Consider the following 19,578-nt stretch of genomic DNA (forward strand, 5'->3'; position numbering starts at 1 on the left):
GCTGCCGCAAAAACAACTTGTTTTTGTCTATAACACAAGAGAACAGTTCATTGGCCTGGTTTACAGCTCACATACACACAGGACATGCCTCATTCATTTTGGTGCCCTAGGCGAGATCGGGATGTGGTGCTCTCTCTCTCTCTCTCTCTCTCACTCTCTCTCTCTCTCTCTCTCTCACACACACACACACACACATTTTTAAAGAAACTCCTTTTTCCCCCCCCATGTTTTGCATGAAAGGAGGTGCAGAACCAGAGGAATGCAGCCGAGCCTTTTTACACATGATGGGAGGCAACGAGGATGAGAATCAGCACCTCTACACACACTGATGTTTCCACTGAGTCTCACTCAATGGCGCCATCTGGTGGTTAGAGTGGATTGAGTCATTTCTCAGTTGGAATTTTGTCTTAAAATTTTAATGTTAGGAGCGAAGATATGTATTATAATATATAATATAATATAGTATAAGAAAATTATGATTATTTTGGAAAATGCATGAGTGACATTTGACGTGAATGGGTGAGATGTTATTATTCCACTTCACTGATTTTCTTCTTCTTATTATTATTATTATGTTATTTTAAAATTGTAAACACGTTTTAGCTTTTTTCATCCCTTTGTTAAGTTAACTTTGTGTGTTTATCCCTCGTTGTCTCAGTCTGCGTCTGCATCACATGGTCCTCATCTCTCTCCTCCTCCTCCTCCCATTTCCCCGGCGCTGCTGCTGCTGCTGCTGCTGCTGCTCCTCCTCCTCTCTCCTCATCCGCGCTCTCCGTGCGCCACAGCGCGGCCATGGTGGACTCTCCCAGCGCGATGAAGAAGACCTTCTCGGTGCCGGAGATCAAACCTTTGGACCAGTACGACTTTAACCGGGCCAAGATCCGCGCCAGTGTCCGGTGGCTGCTGTCGAAGTCTTACGCCTCTGCAGGTACGGACTCTCTGCTCCCATCACTGAGGCGGAGGCGCTGCTTGGGTGGGGCGCTCCATCATTTCTCCTCCACCCTGATTTAAAACGGGAGCGCATTGTATTTTCAGTGTGCATGTGTGTGTGTGGTTGTGTCCATCCTGCTCCAGCAGCATTTCCTCCTCATCCTCATCCTCGTCCATGCAGCCGCTGCTCTGGTGCGTTCACGTACCTTCCTCCCTCCCTCTCTGCTGCTGCTGCTGCCTCCTACCACAGCATGGAGGCTGATTTCACCTCCTCATCATCATGGAGGTGTGAATGTGAGGAGGAATCTCCCCAGTGGACGGTGATGATGATGATGATGATGATGCTGGAGGAGTCTGTCTGTCAGCGCTGCAGTGCAACAAAAGCCTTTTGTCGGGGCCGCTACCCTCAGGCCTGTGCCGGGGAATTCCATAAAACTAAATAAATAAGTAAAGAAGCTGCAGAGGAAACAGACTCTCCCCTCCGTGCATGTGAATCACCTGCGTGTTTAAATATAACTCGTGTGTGTCTGTGAGTGGGTCAGCGCGGCATAATATTTGTGTCAGTGTTACGCACCCACGTTGTTGGGCAGTAGGCGCGCGTGGCACACAGTAGGCGTTATTCTATAACACAATGGAGTGTGTGAGTCTGAGTCATTTATTAGATTATTGATGGATTGTGGCTCAAATGTGAACTGATTCACGTTGGTGCTCTTTATCCAGGTTTACTGCATGACATCATCACACAATAGGCTTTCCAATCAATTATTATTATCATTATTGATCAGTGTATCTATATCAGGGCTCATCTATAGGCTTAATCTGCACAGCAAGGATGGACAGAAAGAAATAAAGGAAGGAAGGAAGAAAAAGAGAAGGAATACAGGCCTAAATCAGCAAATCCAGTGCATGAATAAACATCAGCGGTAAATATGAGACATAAAAATGCCAGCGTATATAATAAATGCTGGTTTAGAGCCGTTGTCCCAAGGTGGTAACAAAACAGTAACAAATACATCAATAAAATACACAATAAGTTCAAATTAATTAAGAATAAAATCCTTTATTAGTCGCCAATGAGAGAATTCTGGTTTTACAACATAACCCATGTGCCTAATAAATACTGGAAACAAGAGAGAGAGAGAGAGATAAAGAATATAATAAGATGTGTGTGTGTGTGTGTGTGTCATTGCTGACTAACACAGTGATGTCACACTGAGTCTGCAGGAGTAGACTCCCCTCAGTTGTCCTGACGTGTAAACGATCCACGTCTCTGTGTCTTTTGCTGTGGTAATGACCTTAGACACAAATCCATCTCACATTTATGTCCAGTCTGTGAGTCACTGTGTCTGTGAGACACAGCAACAGCAGGGAGGGAGGGAGGGAGGGACGGATGGGGGAGGAGAGAGAGGGAGAGACGGAGGCCTCCATGTCTGTCAGCTGGTCGTCATAGAATTTGAATGGAAGCCCAGAAGAAAACCATAAACACAATGCCTAACTCAGCCTCTCTCTGTTCAAGATTTCTATCTATCTAAGCATCCATCCATCTTCTCAGGAAAATGTCTATGTGCTGAATGTGAGAAGTGCAGGAAGTGTGTAGTTTTCTTAAAACCATAAAGATACGGAGCAGGAAAAAAGTACGGCCTAAAAGAGACTAAAAGCCTTCAGAACTACACATTAGGACGGAATCATTCATCCATCCATCTTCTACCGCTTAGGGTCACAAGGGGTTGCTGTGCACCCCCCCCCCCAACCTGGACAGTTGGCCAGTCCATCACAGGGACACACATATAGTGACAAACCACCGTCCACTCTCACACTCACACCTACAATTTAGAGAGTGTCCAATGTAAGGACTGAACGATAGTATTTTGGAATCAAACTTGCGAAAGATCCGAATTTGAAACAACGCAATTAGCGAATCACAAGTTTTCGCTGCGATTCAATGGTTTTATTTTGGTTTGTTCTACGTCCTATTGTACCAGAAGACAGACGGACAGACGGTTGAATGGAAATTCCCCTCAGAAGTGAGTGGAGACCAAACATAGAGCTATAATGTTGCACTCACATTGATCAGGCGGCCAGAAACACGACTCGAAATGGAAGCTTAGCTGTCAATCAATCAAACATGTATGTTAACATAATGTGTGTGTGTGTGTGTTTGTGCGCACGCACAACAAATCAATCACAGAAAATGGCATCATATCTGTTTTGATACCTAGATAAATAAGTTCGATCGCATATGTGAGCGTTTTTTTTTTTCTGTTGTTGGTTGATGATAAAAAGAGGAATCAGAAGTCTCCTGATGGTCGTATGGTGGTCTGATGGTCTGTACAATACTAGACTTTCAATTCACATTGTAAGCTGTATTTTATTTTACATTTCAAACTTTTTTTGAACCATGTACAAGATGTCAAATATTGATATTGATGTCTGGATATTCTCGGGATTGTAACTGTGGTATTGGAGCCATCTAGTCAACCCTGTAGTTAGGACACTGTGCTGAGGAGGTTTTGTGTCAGTGTCTTTATTATCATCCTGTGTGTAAACATTTATATTAATGAGAGTTTTACTTGATCACGTTTGAGTCTGCGACACTGTTGGTTCCAGCTCCACAGGCCTGTGTCTGTTTCCTCCAGATTATGTTAGTGTCGAATTATGTGGGTTAAGCTGCATGGGTCCCACTCTGCAGTCCACCCTCCTCTGTGACTCTCCTCAATTTTCCACTGTTCCCATAGTGACGGGCAGTTTTATGTCCTCCCAGTGCTGCAGAGTGTGAAAGGCAATGGTTTAACCCCAAAGAGTGTGTGTGTCACACTGCAGCGGAGTGTGTGTGTTTCAAACTGCTGTTTGTGCAGTGACACAGATAGATAACCTTCCTCCTCTCCTCTCCTCTCCTCTCCTCTCCTCTCCTCTCCTCTCCTCTAATTCTGAAAACTGAAAGGAGTCATAGTGATGTGCAAGGACAGATGAGTGAGTGCAGGCGTAGTCTGCCTCAATCTTCAGGATTATCCTGACTTGTGTTCATGTCCAGAGGCCGTAGAGTTGGAATATGGGTCAGTGTGTGTACCCATGAAATGACCCAGTCACTCCACGGAGCCACACTTTAGTCTGAGAACCCTCTCTGGGCTGAGCTGTTCATGCAGATGATGACGTTATCCTCTCCCGCAGTCAGATACTGTCACTCCATGTTGCCAAATTTCCGTTGTGTGGAAATGTCGCCACTTTTGTCCAGTAGATGTGTAGATGTGTAGATGTGTCGTGTTCTCTGCCGGCAAAGATTTCACAAAGCAGTTCAATGCACGGACTCACTTTTCCCCATTTTCTTACAAAGTATGCACATGGAGGTAAGAGTTAAGTCCATTAGTAGATGAAGAACATCTGTCAGTACATAATGAGTGAGTGCACTCTTGAACCGGCACCACTGAAATATTCATCCTGTTTTTAAGACTCTGTAGCTCCAACTTCTATGATGCTAACACACTGATCTGTTTGTTTGTGAAGTGCCACTGTGAACACTCAAGTTTAGCATTTTGGCCAGCGTCATGTTGTTTTTGTTGTTTTAAAACAGGTCAACTCACTGTGCACCTGCAACCATGCACCTATTTGATGGCACTCGCTGGCAACCACATGTCTCCGAAGTTAATTACAACTTCATTTTATGTTTTTAAAGCAGAACTTTGCAAGACATGCCGCTTTTTTCACTACATAGCTCCCCCTATAGACAAATCCTATAAATATTTGTATAATAAGAATAGTAATTATAGTGAAGATAAGAAAATACTCTATATTTTATGACCACTTTGAACATACAATGTCTACCACTTTATCCTAACTGTTGTAAAGCAATTTGTGTTGCCAGACCCAAGAGTTTTTATGAGACCTCCTGATTCTGAGGATCTTGGAAGGCTGGTTTTCTGCTAACAGAGAGTAGGGGGAGTGGAGACAGACCTCCAATCTCCCTGCAGTGAGACATTTAACCTTCACAATGACTCTGAAGCTGTAAAAGAAGTGTATATTTCTTACCCTTATGGTTAACAGATTATGAATCCTTCTACTCTTGGTGATCTTTTGTCTTTGAATAACCATCATCTGCACAAAGTGTTATGTCCAGTATGTAAATACAGTACATTCAATGGTCTCTCATGATACATAAGAATGTCTGGATTGGGCCTGGAACCTGTTTGGTTTAAACTAACCACCAGAGGTTGCAAAAATAGTTTTAATGTCCGCCTTGTGGTGTCATGACAGGAGAAGTGTTCGGGATTGGTAAAGTCTTCAGGATTCATCCTCTATGAACCATGAAACATGAATTTATACAAACCAATCTAAGAAGATGTTAACAAAACAAGTTTGACCAACAGAAAATGAATGTGTCTTCGGGGGAACATGATTAACATGATAACACCCTCAAGACATTTCCCTAAAATATCAATGTGTCATTAGAGACAAAGTCCTTCCTCTGGGAACCATGCATGGCAACAGTGCAGCATTCAAAACAAAGCCCAGTCCGGACTGAAATGATGAACCTATCACTGCTCACTGAGTCCTCTTCTGTCTTCTTCAGAAAACATTCCTGTGGAGTTGCGGGAGCCACTTTACAAGGACCAGTATGAACAAGAGCACCTTAAGCCGGCTGTCTCCAAGCTGCTTCTCACCCCGGAGATCTACTGCCGAGCGTCGCAGGGGTCACCTGCCGACACCTCCGCCCTCCTGCAGTACCTCATTAGAAAAGGTTTCACTCCAAAGGTCCAGGATGTCGATGTCACAGAGGAAGATCTCTGCAGTGTTCCCCTCAAGTTGGTACGTTTGTAGCACTGGGCAAAAAAAAAAAAAAGAACAAAAGAAAGGTGATTGGTTATATTGTCCCTCTTCTTGTCTCTGATTGGTGTAGAAATGCCACCTTGCTCTGATTGACTCTATGATGTCACTGGCTGCCAAAGAGACAGTCGGTCAGGTGAAGATGGCGCTGGAGGCGGAGCAGATGGGCGTCGGGGCTCCGTGGGAGAACGCTCTGCTGTTCTGGGTCAACATGGTGAGACCAACGTTGTTTGCCCTTCTTATTCATGACCTATTTTCATATTTTTTTAATACTGATTACAATCCATCCATCGTCGATGGCAGGGGTGTCAAACATACGGCCCGGGGGCCAGAACTGGCCCGCCAGAGGGTCCAATCCGGCCCACAGGATGAATTTGTTAAAATTTCACTCTATGATTACAATCTAAACGTAATGTCAAATACAATATAATAATGTCACGTTTTGTAAAAAATATCCTGCATTAAATGTAAAACAAAGGAGTTATTGTTGTTCATAGATTATTATGCTATTATTTTACTATTTTTACTGGTACGGCCCACTTGAGATCAAATTGTGCTGTATGTGGCCCCTGAACAAAAATGAGTTTGACACCCCTGGTCTATGGCATTATCCTCCACATGAGGGTCGCGGGGCTGCTGGTGCCAAATCCCAGCTGACATAGAGCGAAAGGCAGGTTACGTCATAGCATCGTAACAAATTGAAGTGTCCAATTAACCTCTATCTAACCTTTTTGGACTGTGGGAAAACTGGAGAAAACCCACACACACATGGGGATAACATGCAAACGGCCTTTGTTATGACCAGGTTGGAGCCCCTGTCTTTTTGTTGCAAGGCAGTAGCACTGGCTACTATTCTGTCATGTGGCCCATTGATTGTAATATTTGAGTATATTATAATCATATAAAAGATGATGTCAGGTTTAATCTTGACTCTCCTACAATTCTGCAGCACCAGTTATGAAGGATGTTTGTAATATAAATATAATTTTTTAGAAAATTTGAAGTGATCAGCAAACTCAGATGTGTCTTAAAAGTGCATTTGTGACATCATTTTGGTGTCACTGATAAAAACCTGGACTTCTACACCTCCTCTAGACTCTTTTTTTAGTCTCAGGGTGATTTGGCCTATGACATGAGACTTTACCAATCACTGGACATTTCAGAGAGAACTCAACCCCAGGTCATTCAATACTAATCTGACAGGATGAGCATATTTTGCCTAATCCAGCTTTAAAACTAATGTGTCCTATGTTGAACACTAATGGTTAAACATAATTAATTGTGCCATCATGTGCCAACAGCTAAACCAGAAGCTGAGAGAAAGCACAGAGGAAGACGAGCCTCTCAAGTCACAGTCGTGTACAGATCTGCAGCCTGCTCAGGAAACGGTAACACACACACACACACACACACACACACACACACACAAACTTGGTTTTATATCTTAGTGAGGACACATCATAAACATAATGCATTGCATATCCCCTTACCTTACCCATCACAACTCAGTGTCTAACCCTTACCCTAACCCTAACCTAAACCTAATTCTAACCCAATTATGTCCCCTCAAGATCAAAATGTCCTCACAAAGATAGGTTTGTATGTTTTTTTGTACCTCAAAAAGATATAAATACAAGTACACACACACACACACACTGTCTCCCATTGCTATGTTGCTTCAGCTTCTAACATCGACCTCGCTCTGCTTCTGTTTCCTCTCCGTGGTTCACCTCTGTCGTGCGTTGCCCTCGGGCAGTGTCAGTCCAACCGCTGGTACTGGAAACTAGTCCCCGTAAGTGTCCTCTTCTTCTTCTTCTTCTTCTCTCCTTCCTTCTCTCTGAGTGTGTCCATCGGCTGTGGCTGACATTACTGTGCCTGCTGGAAATGCCACGAAACCTCTTTACCTGTCCTATTATAAGAAAAAGTGCCTGTCTGTATGACCTTTTCAGCTGACTAATAAGATGCCACTGAAATGTCCTGGAAATTATTGCCATTTATAATTAACGCTGTTTTGGACCCCTGGGTGTTTTTCTGATTTTGAATCATTTAGTCGTCAATTTCATCTTAAACTGCCCAGATGATCAGAGTGGAGTTGGAGGGGGAGATGTTGGAGAGGAGGGACGGGTCCCCCTTTGTTTGCCCCCGTTCCTCTCCTTTACACATGGGACAATATGGATATTCGTGAGAGAGAATGTCCATATTGTCTCATACATACTGACCAAAACAATTATGATTCACTTTTTTTTAGTTTTTCTAAGATGAAATTGGGTGGAGTCTTCTTTCTTCTACGGTAACTGCTATTAGCCACTACCATAGCTACTATTGCAGCTGCTACTAGCCGCTATTGTAGTAGCTACGACTGTAGCTGCTACTAGATGCTACTTTAGCTGCTACTGTAGCTGCTACTAGATGCTATTTTAGCTGCTACTCGTCGCTACTTTAGCAGGGTAGGGTTACATCCAGTGTTCTCCTAGTGTGGGTCCCAAGCCGGGATAAATTGGAAGGTTGAAGGTAGAATAAACTGATGTTACTAATGTTACACATTAGGTCAACAAATGTTAAATGTAGATGTAAAATTTCACTTATATGACACATGAAAAACGGTGGAGCTTTATCCAATGAACTAATGCTATAGGTTGGGATATAGGTTGTCAAAATAAATGCAATTCTTTTTTTTTGCCCCGCTACATACGGCAACTTGTGTCGTAGAGCTTCGGGTGCTCACACACAGAGATGCTAATTTTCTCCCCCATTTTGTGTCTGGCTGCCATTTTGAGTCTGGCTGCCGACAAGTATGTGACGTTATCTGAAGAATCTCAACACAAAAAATGTTCATCACGTTTTGTTTGTTTGTGTTTTGCAATGATAGGATAAACATTCTCTTGAACATTTTCAAGTGAAATACACAGGATATTTTCAAGTGAGGTGAATTGTTTCTCCATAATTATTGCGACACTGGAAATTCGCCATGATCAACTGATTGTGAGTGCTGTTTACGGCGATGCAAGATAAAATCCTACATGGTCCCATACCTACTCTCCTCCTCCCCGTTGCTCCTCTTCTCCTGAGCAGTGCCATGTGACTTTGTGGGTGTGGCGGTTCCCATGATGACCGGCCCCCTTGTCATTTATGCTTGTTTCCCTCTCTCTGCCATCCCCCATTCCAGCATGCTATCGCTTTTTGTTTGAAGGAGTCGGGAAATAAGCCACCAGTGGTAACGTATAACTCCTCGCTCTTGTCTCACCTTCATCCTCCCACGTGTCCTGTAGCAACGCACTTGACTGACTGACAGACAGACCGACCAATCGCCACACCTCTTCCACACTGTTGTCCAATGACCGACCGCAAACTAATCACCACTCCAACCCCGAGGTTGGATGGATCATTCAACACTCACTAGCTTTTAACAATATTTATTTATGTTTATTTACTACTTTTATTTTAAGTGTGTGTTTCAAAACAATGTTACACACACTTTTCCCCAATGCGGCACATAATTTAGCATAAGTGATTGCATTAGCACATTTCCTTTACTTTTTTGATTTCTTTTATTTTTATACTTTTAAAGTGGAGATGAAGCACTGAGCAATATGAATGTAGTTTTTATTTTATCTAAGGCAAGATTTAGCGCAATTAAACATGATATGCAACTATTTGCCAACTTGTCATTTTTCAGTTTTTTCTTAATAGAAGGCAGCCATCTTTAACTGGTGAAGTGAGGAGAATGATTGTTTGTTTGTTTGTTTGTTTGCTTGCTGATAGAAGTAGCTAAAATTGGTTTCATAAATTGAATTTCGTCAGAAGAGAAAATGGAGTTGGAACTGCCATAAAACAACTACTACTAGCTGTAGCTGCTACTATAGCTCTACTAGCTGCTATTAGTGCTAGCTCCTTCTGGCTGCTACTGTAGCTGCTATTAGTGGTAGCTGCTTCTGACTGCTACTGTAGCTGCTACGAGCTGTAGCTGCTTCTGGCTGCTACTGTAGCTGCTACGAGCTGTAGCTGCTTCTGGCTGCTACTGTAGCTGCTACGAGCTGTAGCTGCTTCAAGCCGCTACTGTAGCTGCTACTTTAGCTAGAAGCAGTTACAGGACATGAAATAAATCAAGATTGGCAATTTCAGCAACTTTTACCAGCCCATGAACAAACAGAGCGGACATCACCAGCATCTGTTAAAGATAACTAGTCAGAAAACAAGACTAGTTAATTTATTTATTTGTTACAAGTTGAGTAAATACATTTTTTTGTGCCTTATCTTGTCTTTAGATAAAACTAAAACTATGAATATGCACAGCAGATTGTAATAAGAACTGAAGGCTATAACTAGCAGTTTCTGTCTGCTGCATGGGCACCAGAATAGATTTTCATCTTTTCCTAAAATCACAGATTTTTTTTTCCTTTTAGCCATAATTGTTTCCCAGTTTTTTTTTGCTCCACCTTTTTGCTGCATCTTCTGATTGGTGTCTGTGTGTATGTATGCAAATGTTGCTTATTTCTTATTTCTTGGCTGCACAGTCTATGAGAGAGCAGGCAGTCCTGGCTGGTTGTACATTTAATTCTGTCATCATTTCTAACTTTCTGTGCCTTTTTCAATTTCTCATATGCCTAATCTTTCTGTATCCTCCTTACGATTTATTTTCTTCTTTCCTTGTCAATGCACCACTCTTCCTCTTTTTACCCTCTTCTCTATCTTGTCCTCCTCCTCCTCCCCCTTCCCTCTCGTTCTTCTGCAGATCCGTTATAGGAAAGATAAAGTGCAGTCGAAGCTGACGCCTACTTTCCCCCTGGTTTCTGCGGTCAAAGATCTGTCTAATGGCTGCGCTGTAGCTGCTGTGTTGCACTTTTACTGCCCGAGCTTGCTGCCTCTAGAGGGTACACACATGAACACAGATGCATACATACATGCTATGCATTTAGGCGATAAAATATTAATGTTTGGCTGAAGTATGTGCAAACTGTCAGTGATGCCCATCAATCAAAATAAGTGTCATATAACAGAAAATAGGTTTATTAATATTACTACTTATCTGTGAATATTACTGATATCAATATGTTTATGTCTACTTTCTCTTCTCGTCCAGATGTTTGTCTGAAGGACACCATGTCGGTGGCCGACAGTGTTTACAACCTGCAGCTGATCAAAGAGTTCTGTGAGACCAATTTACAGAACTCATGCTCCCTCGCTGTGGAGGACCTGCTCTACGCTCCACCAGTTCTTCACGTAAGTCGGTTATTTTGATTGTCCTAATTTTCACTGCGAGTAAAGCACCCGGAAATTTGGTTTTATGTCTGTGTTCTAATCCTCCACCTGATGTGGTTTTGTTTCCTCCTCAGCTGAACATCATGAACTTCATAGCAGAGCTGCTGGACTGGTTTGAGGTCAAGAAGCCTGATTTTGTCCAGCCCATACAACCCATCGACCTCATAGGTTTGTTACGTTCAGTCTGCTTCTAATGCCTCCCCGCATCATTGTTGCCCCTGGTTGTTTGATAAATCAGTGACAGCCTCTGAAACTGCAGCACCCGTTTGTCTTTCAGATGTCTCAAGGTTCCTGGACTGCACAAGTCCTGTCAGTGGGAACAGTAACAGGTATCAAAACCTTCTTGTGACTGCCACACTCAAAATTTAGTCAGGCAGAACAAATAATCTCTTTTTTTTCTTACAAGACCCTTGAATCTAGACATAAGTCATTAGACTGCCTGTTAGTTCTTTGAAGCAATTGAAAGACCATATTTGTTTTTGGGTAGCACTATTTCAAAAGCAGCAAACCTGAAAAACAAATCCAAAAAACAATAAACATGTAGTCAAAATAACCAGTGAGAGAAAAAAAAATCTGAACTAGACGCCCAGAAACAAAGCCATAAAACCTGGTTCTTAGAACACTACTTTATTTTGGTGTTGTTGTTTTTGAGTTAATTTTTTCTGTTTTATCCTGTTTCAGTGGTTCTCCGTCTTTTATCTTCAAACATCCCTTTGTGCCAATCTCATCACCAGTGTCACCGGGTAAGAAAAACAGAGAACATAAATGTGTTTCTTTAAAACGAATCAAACTAAATCAACTGTTATTTACTCATTCATTCTCTATCTTGCTATCTGTATATTCAGAGAACAAAAGTTGGACAAAGAAACAAATCAGGTAGATATACTTAAAAGCTCTGTGTAATTTCGATAGTAAATGTTGTGCTGCATTCATATTTTTATCTTACGTTCTTAATCTTCTTACTTTGGCTTCTGTGGTTTCTGCTTTTCCATACTTTTTGAAACAATCCATCCATTGGTCCATCCTTCCATCATCACTCTGCAGTCGTCCTCTGTCAGCAGTGACTTTCAGCATCCCATTTGGCCTCGACAGTGATGTTGACATTGTCATGGGAAATCCAATAGATTCTGTCTTTCACTCTGTCAGCACTGACAACCTAACCACCGGCATCCCTGCAATGACTCGTGTCCCATACAGCCCTCCAGAGGACCTCAGCCACCTGGTCAGTGCATCAGCCCCAATGCAGAGGTCTTCCTGGGGACCTTATGCACAAACGGCACCACTAGGAGAGCTGCCAACTATTGAGGAGGCACTACAGGTGGTGCACACTCCCAACAGCAAAGGCGTGAAGAAGGTAAGGATACCAGAAAAAGGTGGAGGGGTGTTTGGAGGAAGGCCGGAGCCCAGGTTACGTCCTGAGGGAGCCCCTGCTGGTTTCTTCCTGCACTGCCCGGAGGAAGATAATCCTCAGCTCAGTAGCTCTGCTCCCAGTCGCTCTGGAATTCTCTACCGGCCTGTTGGAGGAGGGGTGGGTGGTACAGAAAAGCAAGGAAGGGCAGAGAGGAGGGAGCGATCAGGGCGGAGCTCTGATATGTCACGTGATGATGACTCTGTTCTAAGAGATGGCAGTGTTGACTCCTCTGAAGCATCGGATGATACCCCCAGAAATGCCCCGGGTAATATACGACCTAGTAGTGGTCACCAAGGAAACCACAGCACAAGCAATAGTCCACGAATGACAAGCTTTGCTGAGCGACGAGACAACAGGAGGCGACATCCTGCTGCTCCTGGTGAGGAGTCGACATCTACTCCAACCCAAGGAACTCCAGGAACTCCGGGAACTCCGGGAACTCCACATACACCCTCAACCCCAGCTGGTGCACCTGGCCATCAGGACAGCACAGGTCCCAGATGCCCTGAACCAGGCTCTGAGGCCTGGGAGTTGGGTGCTCGTCTGGAGGAAAAACGGAAAAGCATTGAAGCACAAAAAAGGCGCATTGAAGCCATATTTGCAAAACACAGACAGAGGCTTGGAAAAAATGCTTTCCTTCAACTGAAAAGAGAGCAAGGAGAGGGAGGAGGGCAGGCAGCGGAGGAGGATAGTCTCACCCTGGAGGAGCGCCTTACCCAGATGGAGGAGCAACTAAAACAGGAAGAAGAAAAGGAAAAAAAGGAGGAAGAAAAAGATGGCGATAAGGAGAAAGAGAATCCATCTGTTTCCAATCCACCGCGATTAGAGAAGCAGGTCACTTTCTCTATTGATAGTAAAAAGGGAACAGAAAAAGAGAAAGCAGGTGAAGCTGTTTTTGTGGAATACAATGAAGTGGTGAATAAACTGAGTGAAGCCCTGCAGTCACTGCAGAAGGACATGCAGAAACTCACAGATCAGCAACAGCAGCTCATGAGCAACCAAAGACCTAGAAATAACCACAAGACCACTCCAAAATCAACACTTAGAAGTAACATCCAAACACCACCTAAAACTCCTCCACACACTCCAACAAAGACCCCACCAAGAACCCCGACAAAGACTCCGACCAGGAGCACCAGTAAAGGCTGGGTAATCCCTACTAATCCCAATGTCCCCACTGCTTCTTCTCCGTCACGACGATCTAACATTCATTCCTTGTCCACCTCTCCAAAAACGGCCATCTCTTCCTCTTGCCCCGCCCCTCGCACAAAGATTCACTCCTCCACACCTCGCAGCCCCAAACACCACCAGCGTCTGCAAAATCAGCGCCCCCATCCACGGCCTTCTGAACTCAAGTTCCCTCCACTCAACCGTGTCTTGGCTCCGACCCAGACTGTGGACACTCTCCCCCACTTACGGCGTGTGTCGCCCAGCAAATGTCAGGTTCAGACCTCCTCCTCCTTCCGTATTGGTGGCCCCCAGACTCCTCAGGCATCTCCTCAGCCTGCTCAGCAACTACAGCCTGATGAGAGCACATCAGAAACAGGCTCCAGTGAAACACCAACCCAATTTAGTCTGGAGCTGGAGCAGGAGCAGGAGGACGTGGAGGCTGTTGGAGCGCTGCCGGCCCCTTCACAGACCAGACAAGGTCATCCCAGGGCTGCTTGTGGCAGCAGCTCTGGTGCTCCATCAGAGTGCTCATTTGAGAGTGAGACTTTGTCCCTCTCTGCTGCATACAGCACAGGAGGTGAAGGGGGGAGAGATGGTGGTGCAGGGAATCGCTGCAGCCTGATTGAGGTATCGCTGTCATCTCTTGGAGGGCCTGAGGGGGGCAGTGATGAACCAACAGATGAGGGGCATGAATTCTCCTCTGATTCTATGAGTGATCACACTGAATCTGCTGCAGAACCAGTGAGGAGGCTCACCCCAGAACCCCTCGATCCTATAGAGCAGCTGAATCTTGGAGCAGAAGTTACAGACTCTCCAGAAGAAAAAACAGAATCCAAAGACGATGCAAGACAAACACAGATGTTGGAACCAAGTGCCGAACAAAATGAGCAAGAAACCAAAGGAGGAATAGGATTCTTCTTTAAGGTGAGCTGGTGAAATTTGAGGTTGCCTTGCATGCATGCAGAATCTGTGCAATCATTTTGGTATTATTGTGCATTTGTGTGGTTGTAGGATGAGGAGTTGTATCATGAAGGGGAGATGGCCCAGCGTAAAGCTCTTCTACTGGAAAGACAACAAAGGAGAACAGAGGAGATGAAGAAGAGGAGACAGTGGCTCGAGCAAGAAAGGGAAAACAGGTAAGCACATGCATATTTATCTAAGCAGCTTTGTCATCGTATACGCTCTAAAGCTTATCTGGAAAAAGACACCTTTATTCCCTCTCTCAGACCTACATCTTCAGACAAGAGAGTAGCGTCTCCTTCAAATACACCACCGGCAGGCACCACCTCCCCTTCCCCTACTCCTCCTGCTACTCCAGGGGGCCGTTGGGGGGATTTCACACGAGGGGAGTACGCGCTGCGACATCAGCTTAAGATCATGGATGACCTGGACAAAATGATGCGGCAGAAATCTTCCAATCAGGGACGATCTTCAGCAAAGAAAACCCGCTCTCGGCCTCGAAGCATGACCAGGGAGGAAACTAAGCTGTCATTGAGTCCAGCCAAAGGAACCACGGGTAAATTGAATGAATTAAAAAGTTATAAGTACATCAGGTATTCTGTTGATGATTTAACTGATTACATTTAATTTAAAAAAAATGTTTTTTTAGGGTCTAAGTTGAACAAAGTGTACTCTCACTCCTCCCTCACCTTGGCAGCAACGGATGAGCCAGGAAACGTTGGGAGTGACCACACTAAGAAACCCCAAAGGTACGCAATCTCTTTTAGCTGCAGTGGTAGCGCGACATGAGAGGTGTCAGTTCTGATACCTTCAGTCTGTCCTAGCTGCTACTTGGTGGAATTTGTAAGAACAGAAGTTGTTGACAGGCCTTTTATCGAAGGACCATCATTGTTCTGTCAAGGGTCTTTAGTTTTTGTAACACAACTGTTTGTTTCAGCTAATTAGTGGAGTGTGGGTCGTCCTCCCTTATTTCTTGTTGACAATGAATGCATGAATTATTCCGTTATCAAATATAGCACAGGTATACGAGTTAAGGTCATTGTTGATCTCTCTCTCTCTCAGCAGCCGCCACGATTCACCTTCAAGATGTGTGACACCGAGTAAACTGGCCAATCAGAGCGGAGAAAATGACGGGGAGAGTGGTTCTAACGGAGCGTCACCGGCCCTAGAATACACAGGTGCAGTACGACAAAGCAGTGCAATCTTCAGTGTGGTGTATTGACAGCTGTACGTCTGGGTTGGTACAAACAAGAATGCGTGTGTGTGTTTTAAATTTCAGGTCCAAAGCTCTTCAAAGAACCAAGCTTCAAGTCCAACAAATTTATCATTAATAACGCACTCTCTCGCTGCTGCCTGGCGGGAAAGGTCAACGAGACACAGAAAAACAAGATAGTCGAGGTAGAGGTTTCCATTGTTCCTTAAATCCTGTCTGTTGTATTAAACACACAATTTCCGGAAGGTTAATATTCTCTTTAATTTTCTTTGAACCTCAGGAGATAGAGAAGAGTCCTGCCAACCACTTCCTCATCCTCTTCCGTGATTCCAGCTGCCAGTTCAGAGGTGTTTACACCATGAACCCTGACTCTCAGGAGCTGGTGCGACTGGCCGGAGTGGGTCCCCGGACAATCGGCTCCACCCAGGTGGAGTCCATCTACAAATACAGCTCGGACAGGAAGCAGTTTAGTGCCATCCCTTCAAAAACTATGGGCATGAGTGTGGATGCCTTCACCATCCCCGGCCATCTTTGGCATGGAGGAGGAGGAGCAGCAGGAGGAGGAAGCAGGAGAGCAAGCATTACTAAGAAGGCGGTTATTACCAAGTGAGAACGTCCCTGTGACTAAAGAAGATGCTGCAATCACACTGACTATGGTGAAATGTAGTGTCGTGAGAATTGAAAACAGTCCACACATAAGCCGAGTTATAGATACACCTGTTCTGCCCTTGAATTTTGACAAAATATTTCAAAATTAATTACCCAACTAATAAATAAATGCATCAAAATAAACTTCAATATACAGCAGCCACACCATGTATCAAAATAAAACACTGTACTCTTGTATTTTCAAAAATACAAAAAAATGCTTTCCCACAGAGTTTGTTTTGAGGCGACCGTTTCTCAGTTCACCTTTATCATCCGTCCCCGTCACTGGGGGACAGTGTCTGAGAGCAACAGATGAAACATTTGACATCACAATATTACCATTTGACCACCCAGATTAAAAGTTAGGTAAATAACTCAGGTTCAAGGAACTCTTCCTTGAGTGTATTTATTATTGACTTTCCAAATACGTTGTTCGAAAATATCGTCAGACACTTTGAGGTAGCACCAAGGTCATAATAGTTTTGGATTTTTCATTACTTTAGTTTTTTTTAGAGTGGGTTTGCTAGTTTTTTTCCAGGTGCAAGATTCTAAAAAGTCATTATAAAGTGTTATGTCATAAAAACCCAACAAAAGACCCACTTTAACCCTTAGTAGGGTGCACCCTTAGTAAATTGCCACGGTGATAATACACAGCTCCTTATATTATTAAAAAATAAACACGTTTTATATGAATCCAGAAGGATTATGTATGAAATAAATTTACAAGACTAAGCACATTTTAGTTTTGTAAACCCATAATTCAGTTTCAGTTAGTTGTTGTTTTTCTTTGAACTTTTCTCTTTCATTAGTTTTCAGTAACTATAATGACCTTGGGTAGGACGTGACCATGTCAAGTCTGGACACGCCATAGCATTCGCTGAAGGATTGAGAACATACACAAATTTAAAGTCTAGTCTGGACAAATTCACGTAAAGCACCGTGTCGTCCAATCTGTGTTCTTATGATGTCTCTTACGTTGTCTCAAAGGAGGTATTTTACAGTGTTTTAAAAAGAAAAAAAATACAGAAGACAGACTCGCTCTTAGCCACAGTGTGCAAAAGGAAGGTTTTGTAACTAGGTTCAATATTGCACAAGTAAGAGTTACTTTTCAAAAGTCTCATTACTTATACTTTTCATTGTTTGAAGTACAAACTTGAAAAAAACGTTTTTTCCTTTTAGAAGACAATGGAAGTTGTTTACTGGAAAATTTATTCAGACGTTACTGTCTGTTCCCTCTCTCTGGTACGACACCAGTTTTATACACTGAGCCAAACAACAACAGAGGAAAATGCCTTTTTTGTGTCAGTGACGATCACTGACGTGACTTTTTGTTTTCTACAACCCTTGTATATTTATTTCTGCTCACAACTGTCAGCAGGTGGATGGAAGCACATTTGTTTTGATAGCCATAACCGTGTGATGCAGAGGTGAAGAGTCACGTGACACAGGTCAGTACATGGATCACCACAGCAGCATGAATGGTTAGTTACTCTTCTCTGTGTGGTTTAAATAAGCTTATTGCAAAAATGATATGAAAGCAAGAGCTCACTTGTGGTTGTGGTGAAACGATGTTGATTATGGATAAACTGTATAAGTGAAAATAATTTTTGTACAATGAAAGATGATCTGTTGCCACGTTTACGCTTAGAAACACCTGCATTCTTTCACTCTTGGGCAGTTTTTTTATATTATCAGTTTCTATTTTGGATCTGGATCTTATGACTGAGAATTAGGGCCAAACAACAAATCAAATCTTTCGAGAATATTACTATTGTATTCTCATGACTTTATTCTCGTAATATTACAACGTTATTCTCGTAATATTACGACTTAATTCTCATATCATTACAACCTTTTTCTCATAAGGTTACAACTTTATTCTCCAATGTTACAACTTTATTCTCATGACTTTATTTAGTCGTAATATAACGAGAATAAAGTCGTAATTTTGCGACTTTTTTCTCGTAATATTACGACTTTATTCTCTTAATGTTACGACTTTTTTCTCGTAATATTACAACTTTATTCTCTTAATGTTACGACTTTTTTCTCGTAATATTACAACTTTATTCTCTTAATGTTACGACTTTTTTCTCGTAATATTACAACTTTATTTCTTAATGTCACAAATTTTTTCTTGTAATATTGGGACTTTCTTCTCATAATATTATAGAATTATTCTCTAAATTTTGCGACTTTATTCGTGAAATGTTACGACTTTATTCTGGAAAGATTAAATTTTTTTTTCCTTCTCAGTTTGATCTCTAATTCTCCATCGTAGGATCTAATTTGGCAGAAAGTCTAAATTTCTCTGTTGTGGGGCTGCAAATAATAATTACTTTTGACCAAAAAGTGGAGAACCTGCTATTGTTTTAAAGTAATAATTAGGTAATGTTTGTGTTGGAATAAAAAACAAGATGTTGTTAATTTCCTAACAAATGAAAAGACTCAATAAAGGATTCAGAAGGATTTGAATTATTAGTGAAACACTGAACCTGATTCTCTGGTGTGTACGGAACTTTTTTTAATTTCATGTATGAAACACAAACGGATGGATTAAAGTCAACAAATCAAACTGTCTCAATTATTCCTTTTTTTTCTTTCTCTCTGACTTCTCCACAGCTTTTACATTTCTAAACTTATATCATACATTTTTTAATAATAACTATGACAACTTATTTTGATGCATTCTTACTCAATAACTTGACTTTTTTTTGGCATTTTTGACACTACTATGCATTTTTTTACAAGTATGTTTTTTTTATTAAATATTCAAATATACATTTCTGTGATGGTACTGCAGGCAATTAAACAAATAAATATATATATATATCAGTTTTGTAATTATACTTTAAATGGCTGTAAAACATGTACAATAGATTTTATGTTAATTTTTTTGGTTTGATGCCTTATAATTACAGTATGAAATTTTTCTGATTTTATATTTATTGACATTTTTTAAAGTAGCTTATAATATCATCATTGTTGTACATGTTTCATTAATAATATATATATTAGATCCATTTTGACCTGTTACATTTTGTGTTTTTCGCTTTTATATTACTGATATATAACTAATTTATGATTTATTTTACTTGACTTTTTTGTCAAATTTTGGACGACATACTAACCTATGACTTTTTGGTCAAATTTTGGACGACATACTAAC

At 42.2% G+C, this 19,578-nt stretch overlaps 1 protein-coding gene across 4 annotated transcripts; it reads left to right on the forward strand.

The window, feature by feature from the left end:
- The first annotated feature begins 749 nt into the window (after positions 1-749).
- On the forward strand, positions 750-18,387 carry LOC122770595 (calmodulin-regulated spectrin-associated protein 3-like). Of its 4 annotated transcripts, none has more exons than XM_044027540.1 (19): positions 750-928; positions 5,495-5,730; positions 5,822-5,962; positions 7,050-7,136; positions 7,505-7,540; positions 8,915-8,962; positions 10,481-10,619; positions 10,829-10,968; positions 11,082-11,175; positions 11,285-11,336; positions 11,689-11,750; positions 11,853-11,883; positions 12,052-14,512; positions 14,600-14,724; positions 14,815-15,104; positions 15,198-15,297; positions 15,611-15,726; positions 15,828-15,946; positions 16,042-18,387. In XM_044027540.1, exons 1-19 carry the CDS (start codon positions 793-795, stop codon positions 16,369-16,371), a joined length of 4,743 nt encoding a protein of 1,580 aa, XP_043883475.1. In that variant the 5' UTR covers positions 750-792; the 3' UTR covers positions 16,372-18,387. The 4 variants fall into 4 exon arrangements, with proteins under 4 accessions (XP_043883475.1, XP_043883476.1, XP_043883477.1 ...); XM_044027541.1 differs by having other exon boundaries at positions 15,614-15,726; XM_044027542.1 differs by lacking the exon at positions 8,915-8,962.
- The last annotated feature ends 1,191 nt before the right edge of the window (positions 18,388-19,578 follow it).

The sequence above is a fragment of the Solea senegalensis genome, linkage group LG6, assembly GCF_019176455.1.
Source record: "Solea senegalensis isolate Sse05_10M linkage group LG6, IFAPA_SoseM_1, whole genome shotgun sequence".
Classification (NCBI taxonomy): Eukaryota; Metazoa; Chordata; class Actinopteri; order Pleuronectiformes; family Soleidae; genus Solea; species Solea senegalensis.

Excerpts from the sequence above, each read along its gene's own strand:
- LOC122770595 (XM_044027540.1), top strand. The coding sequence starts at position 793 with ATGGTGGACTCTCCCAGCGCGATGAAGAAGACCTTCTCGGTGCCGGAG. Across the intron at positions 5,731-5,821 it reads GCAGTGTTCCCCTCAAGTTG|AAATGCCACCTTGCTCTGAT; the intron begins GTACGTTTGTAG and ends TGATTGGTGTAG. Across the intron at positions 5,963-7,049 it reads TGCTGTTCTGGGTCAACATG|CTAAACCAGAAGCTGAGAGA; the intron begins GTGAGACCAACG and ends ATGTGCCAACAG.